The following is a 13682-nucleotide window of genomic DNA, read 5'->3' on the forward strand; positions in this document are numbered from 1 at the left end:
AGTTAGCCTTTCTCCAATCAAAAATTTCAACCCTGGGTCTAGTCCTATCCTTCTCCATAATAATATTGAAACTAATGGTATTGTGATCACTGGACCCGAAGTGCTACTCCACACAATAATACGTCACCTGACCTATCTCTGATCTATCTCAGGTGTAGGATCTTACAGTGTGTGAGGAACCTGCCCGGGTTTTGTAGGGCCTCACTGTTTTGTCAGAGTCCTGTGTGTGGGGTCTCACAGTGTGTCAGGACCCTGTCAGGTGTGTATGGGGTCTCACAGTGTGTCAGGACCCCGTCAACCATGTGTGTGGGGTCTCACAGTGTGTCTGGACCCTGCCAGGGGTGTGTGGGTTCCCGCAGTGTGTCGGCGCCCTGTCAGGTGTGTGTGGGGTCTCACTGTGTCTCAGGACCCTGTCAGAGGTGTGTGGGGTCTCACAGTGTGTCAGGACCCAGTCAAGTGTGTATGAGGGCTCACAGTGTGTCAGGACCCTGTCAGGGGTGTGTGGGGTCTCACAGTGTGTCAGCACCCTAACAGGGGTGTATGGGGTCTCACAGTTTGTCAACACCCTAACAGGGTTGTGTGGGGTCTCACAGTGTGTCAACATCCTAACAGGGGTGTGTGGGGTCTCACAGTTTGTCAACACCCTAACAGGGGTGTGTGGGGTCTCGCAGTTTGTCAACAGTCTAACAGGGGTTTGTGGGTTCTCACTGTGTGTTGGACCCTGTCAGGGGTGTGTGGCGTCTCACAGTGTGTCAACACCCTAACAGGGGTGTGTGGGTTCTCACAGTGCGTTGGAACCTGTCAGTGGTGTGTGGGTTTTCACAGTGGTAAGGAAGCTGTCAAGGGTATGTTAGATCTCTCAGTGAGTCGGGACCCTGTGCGGCGTGTGTGCTTTCATAGTGTGTTAGGACACTCCCAGGGGTGTTTGGGGTCGGAGACCTGTCAGGAGTGTGTGTGGTCTCACAGTGTGTCAGGACATGTCGGGGCATGTGGGGTCTCACAGTGTGTCACAACCCTGTCCGGGGTGTATGGGGTCTCACAGTGTGTGAGGACCCTGTCCGGGGTGAGTGGGGTCTCACAGTGTGTCAGGGCCCTGTCTGGGGTGTGTGGTGTCTCCCATTGTGTCAGGACACTGTCCAGGGTATGTATAATCTCCCAGTGTGTCCGGACCCTGTCAGGGTTGTCTGGTGTTCACAGTGTGTCAAGACCCTCTTAGCAGTGTGTGGGGTCTCACAGTGTGACAGGTCCCTGTCAGGAGTGTGTGGTGTCTCACAGTTTGTCAGGACCCTGTCAGGGCTGTGTAGGGTCTCACAGTGTGTCAGGGCCATGTCAGGGTTGTGATGCGTCTCACAGTGTGTCAACACCCTAACAGGGGTGTGTGGGTTCTCACAGTGCGTTGGAACCTGTCAGTGGTGTGTGGGTTTTCACAGTGGTAAGGAAGCTGTCAAGGGTATGTTAGATCTCTCAGTGAGTCGGGACCCTGTGCGGCGTGTGTGCTTTCATAGTGTGTTAGGACACTCCCAGGGGTGTTTGGGGTCGGAGACCTGTCAGGAGTGTGTGTGGTCTCACAGTGTGTCAGGACATGTCGGGGCATGTGGGGTCTCACAGTGTGTCACAACCCTGTCCGGGGTGTATGGGGTCTCACAGTGTGTGAGGACCCTGTCCGGGGTGAGTGGGGTCTCACAGTGTGTCAGGGCCCTGCCTGGGGTGTGTGGTGTCTCCCATTGTGTCAGGACACTGTCCAGGGTATGTATAATCTCCCAGTGTGTCCGGACCCTGTCAGGGTTGTCTGGTGTTCACAGTGTGTCAAGACCCTCTTAGCAGTGTGTGGGGTCTCACAGTGTGACAGGTCCCTGTCAGGAGTGTGTGGTGTCTCACAGTTTGTCAGGACCCTGTCAGGGCTGTGTAGGGTCTCACAGTGTGTCAGGGCCATGTCAGGGTTGTGATGCGTCTCACAGTGTGTCAGGACCCTGCCAGGGGTGTGTGGGGTCTCACAGTGTGTCAGGACCCTGTCAGGGGTGTGTGGGGTCTCACAGTGTATCACGAACATGTCGGGAGTGTGTATGGTCTCCCGGTGCGTCAGTTCCCTAAAAGGGTTGTGTTGGATCGCACATTGGGTCAAGACACTAACAGGGGTGTGTGGGTTCTCACAGCGTGTCAGTACCCTGTCAGGTTTGTGTGGGATTCAGAGTGCGTCAAGACCCTTGTAGCGATGTGTGGAGTCTCACAGTTTGTCAGGACCATGCCAGGAGTGTGTGGGGTCTTACAATGTGTCAGGACCTGTCAGAAGTGTGTGGGGTCTCAGAGTGTATCAGGACCCTGCGAGGGATTTTAGGGTCGCACACTGAGTGGATGGGAAACATTGTCCAAGATGGCATGCAGCTTGGACAGCACCCTCTTTTCAGACACCACCGTCAGAGAGTCCAGTTCCACCCCCAGAACATCACTGGCCTTACGAATGAGTTTGTTGATTCTGTTGGTGTCTGCTACCCTCAGCCTGCTGCCCCAGCACACAACAGCAAACATGATAGCACTGGCCACCACAGCCTCGTAGAACATCCTCAGCATCGTCCAGCAGATGTTAAAGGACCTCAGTCTGCTCAGGAAATAGAGACGGCTCTGACCCTTCTTGTAGACAGCATCAGTGTTCTTTGACCAGTCCAGTTCATTGTCCATTCGTGTCCCCAGGTATTTGTAATCCTCCACAATGTCCACATTGACCCCTTGGGTGGAAACAGGGGTCACTGATGCCTCAACCATCCTCAGGTCCAACCCCAGCTCCTTAGTCTTTTTCACATTAAGCTGCAGATGTTTCTGCTCACACCATGTGACAAAATTTCCCCACCGTAGCCCTGCACTCCGCCTCATCTCCCGTGCTGATGCATGCAACTATGGCAGTGTCATCAGAAAACTGTTATCAGAGTCATCAGTACCCTGTTCCTGCCTTCTCCCCATATCCCTTGACTCTGCTATTTTTAAGAGCTCTATGTAACTCTTTCTTGTAAACATCCAGAGAATTGGCCACTACTGCCTTCTGAGGCAGAACATTCCATAGATCCACAACTCTCTGGGTGAAAATGTTTTTTCTTGAACTCCATTCTAAATGGTCTACCCCTTATTTTTAAACTGTAGCCTCTGGTTCTGGACTCCCCCAACATCGGGGACATGTTTCCCGCCTTTAGCATGTCCAATTCCTTAATAATCTTAGGTGTTTCAATCAGATCCCCTCTCATCCTTCTAAATTCCAGTGTATACAAGCCCAGTCGCTCTAATCTTTCAACATATGACAGTCCCTCTATCTAGGGAATTAATCTCATGAACCTATGCTGCACTCCCTCAACAGCAAGAACGTCCTTTCTCAAATTTGGAGACCAAAACTGAACACAATTCTCCAGGTGTGGTCTCACCAGGGCCCTGTACAACTGCAGAAGGACGTTTTTGCTCCTATACTCAACTCCCCTTGTTATAAAGGCCAACATACCATTAGCTTTTTTTCACTGCCTGCTGTACCTGCATGATTTCTTTCAGTAATTTAATAATATTGTAATTTCATAAATTGCAATATTATTTGTAGATATTTTCAGTCCATTCCACTTTTTTGCCTCAAGCTCACAACTCTCGGTTTCTCTGTCCTAATTCCCATATCTCACCCTTCACAGTGTCCATCACACATCACATCAATTTCAGCTTCTGTGGACTGAGCTGAGGATTTTGTTTCCGATCTCACCCTCACTAATACTGTCTCCTGATGGAATTCCCAGGATTATTTAGTGGGAAATTGATCTGGATAACTTTAGCAGTGTTTGTACTAAGGCGTTGCAGATGTGAAGAGAGTGGGGTTCATAATGCTGCTCTGGGATTAAACAGACTAGTTGTAGTGCTATCTGCTTTTCTCATTAAATGGCTGCTGTCATTGTTATTCTGTGACGAAAACTTCAATGGACTCCCAATTCTAAAAAATGATGACCTGTAGGAACTGAGGGTATTTAGAAAAGTGATTTAGGATGAGGGCTGTACCGGGAGTTGACATTTCCCATATTTTCGCTCCTCAGATGACCCTTTTCTCCATTCTGACCCCGGTGCTGGGATCTGTAGTTGCGGGACCCAGAGAGGAGTGATCCCTTTCAGCAAACTCACCTGCTCTCTGAGTTGTTCCTTATAATGTCCTGTGAAAAGTCTCCCTCCAGCAAACATTTTTCTATGTGTCTCACTATGCGCTGTGTCACGGTGGAACATTTACCTGATCAAGTCCCCGAGGCTCAACAACGAGATGACCCTATACAACATCAACCTTTGATGGAAACAGCGGTTTCTTCACTTACCTTTCAGTTCCCTGGGAATCTCCAGTACGGGTTGATGGACCGGAACACAACCTGTTCGGAATTATACAATTTGAGAAATTGAAATGTGTCAAATTATAATCATGTAATGCTTGATTCCAAAATTAATTTAGTATTTGATATTATCTCACCATGCTTCTCTATTTCTTTTAGTATTTTGTCCAATTTTGGGACACCAATCCGCATTTTCACAAAGGTTTCCCACATCACTCTCTGGGCGCGGGAGCCTTTCTCCATCACGAGGCTCAGGAGGAGTTTAGAACGGTCCGCCCGCTCTCCCTTATCAGCGAGATCAGAGATTGTCTGTGAAGAGTGACAGTGAACATATTGGGGACTGACAGATTCACACAGAGAATGAGAAGTAAATGATGTGCTCTGTAACGGGATCACACTGAGCAGTCACCCGGACTGGTGCTGATCCTGTCTGGACATGGACTGTACATTCTGAGTGCAGAGCACACGGAGGGACATTCACCGTGAACCTGGTCCAACAGTCAATCAGATCCTGGCTGGTCTGTGACCGCTTCATTGACGTGGCTCCAAATCCATAAATAATCCCTCACCCGGATTTGACGGTGTAAAACAGAAATCAGAAAATATCGATCACAGATGAAGAAGTAAGTCAGGAGGGTTTTTATAACAGAGTGAGCAGTCTCGGAGAAGTTGCAGAAAAGATGATGTGATTCATCTCCTCAGTCCGCCAGTGTCCAACATGCCAGCGGATTACCGGCTGACACCTGATGCCTTTCCTTTGCCTTTTCCAGTGGAGGTTTATTCAGTGATTACACATTTCAACATGGCAGTATTCCCCGATCCACACTGTTTGCAAATACAGATTGTAACACAATCATCGCCACCCAGGACAGAACACACTCGAGCTCCTGTGGCACCCACAGTTGATGCCCCAGTTCTCACTGACATCCTGCCGTCACTCTGTACATTCTTCCACGACTGGAACTTCCTGTCATATTTCCATTTAGTACTGTAAGCCCACACAACAGTTACTTGCTCAACTCACTCTGAACATAGAGCAGCCTCCCACCGCGGGGTCTTTTCACCTCTTCCTCTCACTGGTTCCGATTCATATGTTCGAGATTGCATGTACAGTATTTATTTCCCAGTTGTTCTTGTATCTAACTTGATATCCGATGAGTCAGAGTTCCGACACCCATCAGTCCTGTGATGTGTGAAAATTCAAACCCATTCTCCCTCCCACTCACCCGATGTTCCTCTCCGCTGAACTGATTCTCGGCCGTTAACGCCAGGCTCACTCTGTGCACCCTTCCTTCCATCGCCTGCTCCAGCCTGTCCCGGTAGAAGTCCGTCAACTGCAGCAGCTGGAAATCACTCCAGCTTGCCAGGAGCTCGGTGATCGCTGAGCCCGGACCTGTGAAGGAAAATGGAGATAATTAAACAAAATACTGACCCCATATTGGGCAGCATCTTTCTCTCTGGAACCTAAAGATCACCTAACACAGTCCGAAATTGAAGACTTGAAACGACTCTGTTTATTACTGAGAATACAGTAACCCATCACCATCACTCTCCTGGTGCTGCCCATCACCACCGCTTTGCTCTGGGTTGCTGTCTGTCTGCCTGGTCAACCCTTTCCTCGGCAAATCTCTGGAATATCTCACAAATTGCTGGAGGCCAGGTCGCATCTATGGAGGGGAATAAACAATCAACGTTTCTGGCCAAGGACCTTCATCGGACTCGAAACGAGGGGACAGAAATTCTAGATATTGCCACATTACTTTCTATTCCTTGTGGTCCTGATCCGAACCATTAACTGTTTGTTCCCCCCCATGGATGCTGCCTGATCCGCTGAATTCCGCTAGTACTTCGTGTGTCTTTTTGTTGCTCAAGACTTTCAGCATCTGCAGAATGTCTTGTGTGTGGAACACCTCTCTGCTTTAACGTGCATCTCAGTTTGTGACAGAAGCAACAAACAGACAGTAATTGCATCCCTTCCACGTGTGACGGTGCTTCTCCCACGCATGTCAATTCTCTCTTTCATCTCTCTGCTCAGTCCCCTCACAAATATTTTGAACATTGCCGATATTGAATTAAACTCAGACACAGAATCAAGGCAATATTTATAAATTCGCTGACATTTTTTCGTGACCTTTCCCGAGGTTGATGTCACTAGAACTCCTCCCCTGCCCGCCCGTTAAGGTGTGATCAGATTTTGCTGCTCAACAACAGGGTCAGTGTCGCTCGGAGGGCGTTGGTGGCGGACCCAAATGCAAGACACAGACACTGTGGTACTAGGAAAAGGACTAGTTGTGTCAAGAAAACAAGGGAAGTGGGGAGGAAATTATGCTGGACATCGACACAGGCCCTGGAGGAGACCAGGATTCAGGGCCTGGGCTAGGACATGAACTAGAGGCACCGGACGAGGGCGTGGACTAGGAACAAGTGGCCTGGACTAGGAACACGGAACTCCGCAACGGAGCCTGGACAAGGACCCTGAATCTGGGTCTTGGTTGGAACTCGGAACCTGGGTTTTGACTTGGAACAGGAACACGGGTCGAGGCTAGGACCATACGTGGCTACAGGTCGTGGTTTGTCTACAGGACAGGACAAGACGCACGGACAGGATGAGAACACGAAGCCTTGACTAGGTCTTGGGAGACTGGAAACACAGAGCCTCGGTGTTGGGAGTATGGGAACACAGAGCCTTCACTCGGGCAGGATGCGGTACTCCTGGGCAGGATACAGCTTTAGAAGGAAGGGAAGGGAACAGTCCCACACTGAAACCAGGAGCTACTTATGTATCCAGCCCAAAATGAGAATCATGTGCCTCTATTGAGACACTCCAACAGAACACGTGAAAAACGGAAAACCTGGAATAAGGATTGATGGACCGGACCGTGATCCGGAATGCAGACTTCATGGACTAGACCACGACAGTCAGACATTAATTGAGGTGTAAAGGAGAACATTGTTTTGTTTATAAACTGAGGAAAGCACCTCCAAATATTTTGGAACCATCCATTGACACAGTTGGATCGAGCTACGCCCATTCACCCACACTCACACAATACCCATTTCAGCTTTCTCCATGGATTGTACACCGTGCCGGGATCCTCCGAGGTACCCTCGCTATATTGCCGGCAATTCCCTGTTATGAACCAGTCCTGTGTCTTGGACCGGGAGTGATGTGTCGACAAAATATCAAGGCAGGTTGAGCAGACAGCGCCCACCTATTTGCTCCTCCTACCACTGGTGGCGCTATGGTGAGTAATGGACAACTATTTCCGCAGTGTGGGTTGAAACATTTCCGCAGACCAATGGGACATCTATTCCTCTCATCACTGAATTATACAGCTTTCTCAGTCGCACCTGATTCTCACCGTCTCCTTTCAGTTTAACATCGCCTGGCATTGACACCAATGGCAATATATGGTTTGGCAGAACTGAAATATCTAATACCAGAGGGCATTTGGTTAAGGTGAGTTGTGTTAGATTCAAAGAACATGTGGGTAGTTTTTTCAAAGAGTGGTGGAATGTATTGCCTCAGTGGGAGATGAAGCAAATATGACGGGCGTGTTTAAGATGCTCCCAGATGTACAAAGTACACAAAAATGAAAGGCTCTGGTCAATAATTTAAAAGAGGATGTCATCATCTTTCCCTTCCCGCCTCCCCGGATACATAAAGAGTTAAATAGAGAATGGACTTTGAACCACTGGATAATGAAGTTGCTGCGGTACTAATAGTGGATAAAGAAATACCGGATGAACTCAATGAATACTTTCCGTCAGGAATAGCAAACAAACTCAGTTAGTATTTTCCGTTGCTGTTCCAGCGGTGTGCCAGATAGTTCAGCGTGTAATGGGGCAGAAGTGATTGTAATTGCTATTACGGAGGAGAAGCTGAAATGCTTGAAGTGAGATAAGTTACCTGGTCTGGATGACACAGTATATCAGAAGTCTGCTTCGGGTGTGTGAGTATTCTCAATGTGTTTGGACCAGGAGTGAAGGCTTCAGCAGAATAAACAACACTATCTCGTTTACCATAGCATTGGAGAGGGATAGGAACAGACAAGTTAGTAAAGGTACAATTGGGGTAATAGGAAATATGAGGCTGTCAGGCAGGAACATGGAAGCATAAATTGGGAACAGATGTTCTCAGGGAAATGCACGGCAAATGTTCACGGGTTATTTGCGTGGAGTTCCGCATAGATACGTTCCAATGGGACAGGGAAAGGGTGGCAGGGTACAGGAACCATGGAGTACAAAGGCGGTACAGAGCCAGTTGTTCATCTATTCAAGAAGAAAAGAAGAGCTCACGAAAGGTTCGAAAAACTAGGTAATGATAGAGATCTAGAAGATTACAAGGCTAGCATGATATTAAATGAGTGGCTGACAGGATTAAGGAAAACCCAAAGGCATTCTACAAATATGTGAACAGCAAGAGGATAGGACGTGACAGAATAGGACCAATCAAGTGCGATAGTGGAAAAGTGTGTACAGAACCGGAGGAGATAGCAGAGGTACTTAATGAATACTTTGCTTTAGTATTCACTGCGGAAAAGGATTCTGGCGATTGTAGGGATCACTTGCAGCAGACTGAAACGCTTAGCATACAGACATGAAGAACGAGGATGAGCTGGAGCTTATAGCAAGCACCAAGTTGGATAAGTCCCCGGGACCGGACGGGATGACCCCAAGCTACTGTGGGAGGCAAGGGAGGAGATTGTTGAGCCTCTGGCAATGATCTCTTCATCATCAATGGGAATGGGAGAGGATCCGGAGGATTGTAAGGTTGCGGATGTAATTCCCTTATTTAAAAAAGGGAGGAGAGATGGCTGAGGAAATTACAGACCGTTGAGTCTTACTTGATTGAAAAAATCCTGAGGCAGGATCTGTGAACATTTGGAGAGGCATAATATGATAAGCAATATTCAGTATGGCTTTGTCAAAGGCAGGTTTAACGAGCCTGATTGAATTGTTTGAGGATGAGACCAAACACATTGATGAAGGTAGATCTATAGATGTAGTGTATAAGGATTTCAGCAAGGCATTTGATAAGGTACTCCATGCAAGGCTGACTGAGAAAGTAAGGTGGCATGGGATCCAAGGGGGCATTGCAGGCATCCAAGCAGCTGTGCAGGTTTGAATCTGTGGTTAAGAAGGCATACGGTGCATTAACCTTCAGATTCATGGAATTGAGTTCGGAAGCTGAGAGGTAATATTTTAGCTTAATAGAACACTTATCAGACACCACTTGGAGTACTGTACTCAGTTCTTGTCGCCTCACTAGAGGAAGGATGTGGAAACCTTCAAAGGAATTCAGAGGAGATTTACAAGTGTGATGCCTGGGTTGTGGGGCGTGCTTTATAAGAATAGATAGAGTGAACTCGGCCTTTTCTCTTTGGAGCGGCGGAGGATGAGAGGTGACCTGATAGAGGTGTCCAAGATGATGAGATGATTCCAGGAATGAAAGGGTTATCATACGAGGATCCTGTGGATAGTCATGATTATTTCCACCCACCCCCCCCCCCGCCGCCCCAGGGCTGACATGGCTACCACGAGAGGGCACAATATTAAGGTGCTTGGAAGTAGGTACAAAGGAGATATCAGGTGTAAGTTATTTTTTTACGTAGACAGTGGTGAGTGTGTGAAATGGGCTGCCGGCAATGGTGGTGGAGGCAGATACGACAGGGTCTTTTAAGAGGCTTCTGGATAGGTACAGGGATCTTATAAAAATAGAGGACTGTGTGTAATACGAGATAATTTCTAAAGTCATGCTATGTTCAGCAGAGATTTGTGGTCCGAAGGGACTTTAATATGCTGTAGGCTTTTTTATGTTTCTATCAATAGACGTCCAGAAACATCGACTGTACTTGTGTCCACAAATACTAAACACAAATACACAACTGCAGATGTTGTGGATCAAAGGATACGTACACAACGCTGGAAGAACTCAGCAGGTCAGGCAGCATCCGTGAGAAAAGAGTAGCCAACCTTTCATGCCGAGACCCTTCATCAGGAATCATCCACAAATGCTGCCTGTTCTGCTGAGTTCCTCCAGCATTTTGTGCGTGTGTTGTTCAGATTTCCTCTTGTTTGTGTGCAGAATCAACAGCTGAATTCGTGGAAAATCCAACTGGGCGATCTGGAAGACCGTGTGAGGAATCTGGAGCAGCAGCTGGATGACCTTTGACTCATAAAGGAAAATGAGGCAGTCATAGATGAGAGCTACAGGGAGGTAGTCACAGCTAGGCTGCCGGAAACAGGTCGTTGGGTGACAGTCCGAGGGGGAAAGCGAAGCAGAGTACGCAGGTAGTGCAGAGTCTACAGAATGTAGCCATTCCCCTGAATAATAAATTTACCGTCCTGGATGCTGCTGGCGAGGACGACCGACCAGGTGTGAGCCACGGTGGCAGGGCCTCGGGCACTGAGTCTGACTCTGTGGTGCAGAAGGATGGGACGGTGAAGAGGAGATATGTCATCATTGGAGACTCTACAGTCAGGGGAGCAGACAGGAGATTTTGTGGACGTGAGAAGGACACCCGCATGGTTTGTTGCCTCCCGGGTGCCAGGGTCCGGGATGTCTCTGACCGGGTGCATGACATACTGGGTACGAGGGGGAAAGCAACCAGAAGTCGTGATACATGTTGGGACCAACGACATAGGCAGGAAGAGGGATGAGGTCCTGAAGTGTGAGTTTCCGGAAATAGGCAGAAGGCTGAAGAACAGGAATGCAAGAGTGGCGTTCTCAGGATTGCTGCCAGTACTACATGATAGTGATGGTAAGAATTAGAGGAGATGGCAGTTGAATGCGTGGCTGAGGAGTTGGTGCAGGGGGCAAGGTTTTAGATTTCTGGATCATTGGGATCTCTTCTGGGGAAGGTGGGACCTATACAGATTGGATGGGTTGCACCTGAACTCGAGGGGGAGCAATATCCTTGCAGGTAGGTTTGCTAGCATGGTTCGGGGAGTGGTTAAACTAATTTGCAAGGGGGATGGGACCCGGAACATTAGAGCAGTTAAAGAAGTGCATGGAGTAAAGCCAGATGTAACATATAGAGAGGCTTCGCTGAAAGAGTAACATAATAAAGGGTGTAAAGGTAGTAAGGTAGAAGGGTTAAAGTGTGTGTATTTCAATGCAAGAAGCATCAGGAACAAAGGTGATGAACTGAGAGCTTGGATCCATACATGTAATTATGATGTAGTGTCCATTACAGAGACTTGGCTGGCAACAGGGCAGGAAAGGATTCTCCAAATTCCTGGATTTCAGTGCTTTAAAAGGGATGGGGGGGGGGTGGGGAAGAGGGGTGGGCATTAATAGTCAGGGATACTATTACAGCTGCAGAAAGGGTGGGTAATGTAGAAGGATCCTCTTCTGAGTCGGTATGTGTGGAAGTCAGGAAAAGGAAGGGAGCAGTTACTCTACTGGGGGTATTCAATTGGCCCCCTGGTCGCAGCAGAGATACCGAGGAGCAGATTGGGAGGCAAATATTGGAAAGGTGCAAAATTAACAGGATGGTTATCATGGGTGACTTTAACTTCCATAATATTGATTGGCACTTGATTAATTCCAAGGGTTTAGATGGGGCAGAGTTTATTAAGTGTGTCAAGGATGGATTCCTGTCACAGTATGTTGACCGGCTGACTAGGGGGAATGCCATTCTAGATCTCGTATTAGGTAACGAACCGGGTCAGGTCACAGATCTGTCAGTGGGTGAGCATCTGGGGGACAGAGATCACCGCTCCCTGGCCTTTAGCATTATCATGGAAAAGAATAGAATCAGAGAGGACAGGAATATTTTTAATTGGGGAAGGGTAAATTATGAGGCTATAAGGCTAGAACTTGCGGGTGTGAATTGGGATGATATTTTTGCAGGGAAATGTACTATGGACATGTGGTCGATGTTTAGGGATCTCTTGCAGGATGTTAGGGATAAATTTATCCCGGTGAGGAAGATAAAGAATGGTAGGGTAAAGGAACCAAATAAAGTGGAAAATTTAGTCAGGTGGAAGAAGGCAGCATACATGAGGTTTAGGAAGCAAGGATCAGATGGGTCTATTGAGGAATATAGGGTAGCAAGAAAGGAGCTTAAGAAGGGGCTGAGAAGAGCAAGAAGGGAGCACGAGAAGGCCTTGGCGAGTAGGGTAAAGGAAAACCCCAAGGCATTCTTCAATTATGTGAAGAACAAAAGGATGACAGGAGTAAAGGTAGGACCGATTAGAGATAAAAGTGGGAAGATGTGCCTGGAGGCTATGGAAGCGAGCGAGGACCTCAATGAATACTTCTCTTCGGTATTCAGCAATGAGAGGGAACTTGATGACGGCGAGGACAATATGAGTGAGGTTGATGTTCTGGTGCATGATGATATTAAGGGAGAGGTGGTGTTGGAGTTGTTAAAACACATTAGGACGGATAAGTCCCCGGGGCCTGATGGAATATTCCCCAGGCTGCTCCACGAGGCGAGGGAAGAGATTGCTGAGCCTCTGGCTAGGATCCTTATGTCCTCGTTGTCCACAGGAATGGTACCGGAAGATTGGAGGGAGGCGAATGTTGTCCCCTTGTTCAAAAAAGTTAGTAGGGATAGTCCAGGTAATTATAGATCAGTGAGCCTTACGTCCGTGGTGGGAAATCTGTTGGAAAAGATTCTTAGAGATAGGATCTATGGACATGTAGAGAATCATGGTCTAATCAGGGACAGTCAGCATGGTTTTGTGAAAGGCAGATCGTGCCTAACAAGCCTGATAGAGTTCTTTGAGGAGGTGACCAGGCATATAGATGAGGGTAGTGCAGTGGATGTGATCGACATGGATCTTAGTAAGGCATTTGACATGGTTCCACACAGTAGTCTTATTCAGAAAGTCAGAAGGCATGGGATCTAGGGATGTTTGGCCAGGTGGATTCAGAATTGGCTTGCCTGCAGAAGGCAGAGTGTTGTGGTGGAGGGAGTACATTCAGATTGGAGGGTTGTGACTAGTGGGGTCCCACAGGGATCTGTTCTGGGGCCTCTACTTCTTGTCATTTTTATTAACTACCTGGATGTGGGAGTAGAAGTGTGGGTTCGCAAGTTTGCAGACGACACAAAGGTTGGCGGTGTTGCAGATAGTGTTGAGGATTGTCGAAGGTTGCAGAAAGACATTGATAGGATGCAGAAGTGGGCTGACAAGTGGCAGATGCGGTTCAACCCGGAGAAGTGTTAGGTGGTACACTTTGGAAGGACAAACTCCAAGACAGAGTACAAAGTAAATAACAGGATACTTGGTAGTGTGGAGGAGCAGAGGGATCATTGGGTACACGTCCACAGATCCCTGAAAGTTGCCTCACAGGTAGATAGTGTAGTTAAGAAGGCTTATGGGGTGTTAGCTTTC

The 13682-nt window shown here is 48.0% G+C and overlaps 1 protein-coding gene across 1 annotated transcript in view; it reads right to left on the minus strand.

The window, feature by feature from the left end:
• Positions 1-13682, minus strand: part of LOC140723042 (NACHT, LRR and PYD domains-containing protein 3-like) — a 58938-nt gene that overhangs the window by 12139 nt on the left and 33117 nt on the right. The window contains exons 6-8 of the mRNA XM_073037662.1: positions 5561-5727; positions 4472-4643; positions 4323-4373 (exon numbers count right to left, since the gene is read on the minus strand). Coding sequence (XP_072893763.1) covers positions 4323-4373; positions 4472-4643; positions 5561-5727 — 390 coding nt within the window. The remainder of the gene's footprint in view (positions 1-4322; positions 4374-4471; positions 4644-5560; positions 5728-13682) is intronic.

The sequence above is a fragment of the Hemitrygon akajei genome, unplaced genomic scaffold, assembly GCF_048418815.1.
Source record: "Hemitrygon akajei unplaced genomic scaffold, sHemAka1.3 Scf000099, whole genome shotgun sequence".
In the NCBI taxonomy this organism is placed as follows: Eukaryota; Metazoa; Chordata; class Chondrichthyes; order Myliobatiformes; family Dasyatidae; genus Hemitrygon; species Hemitrygon akajei.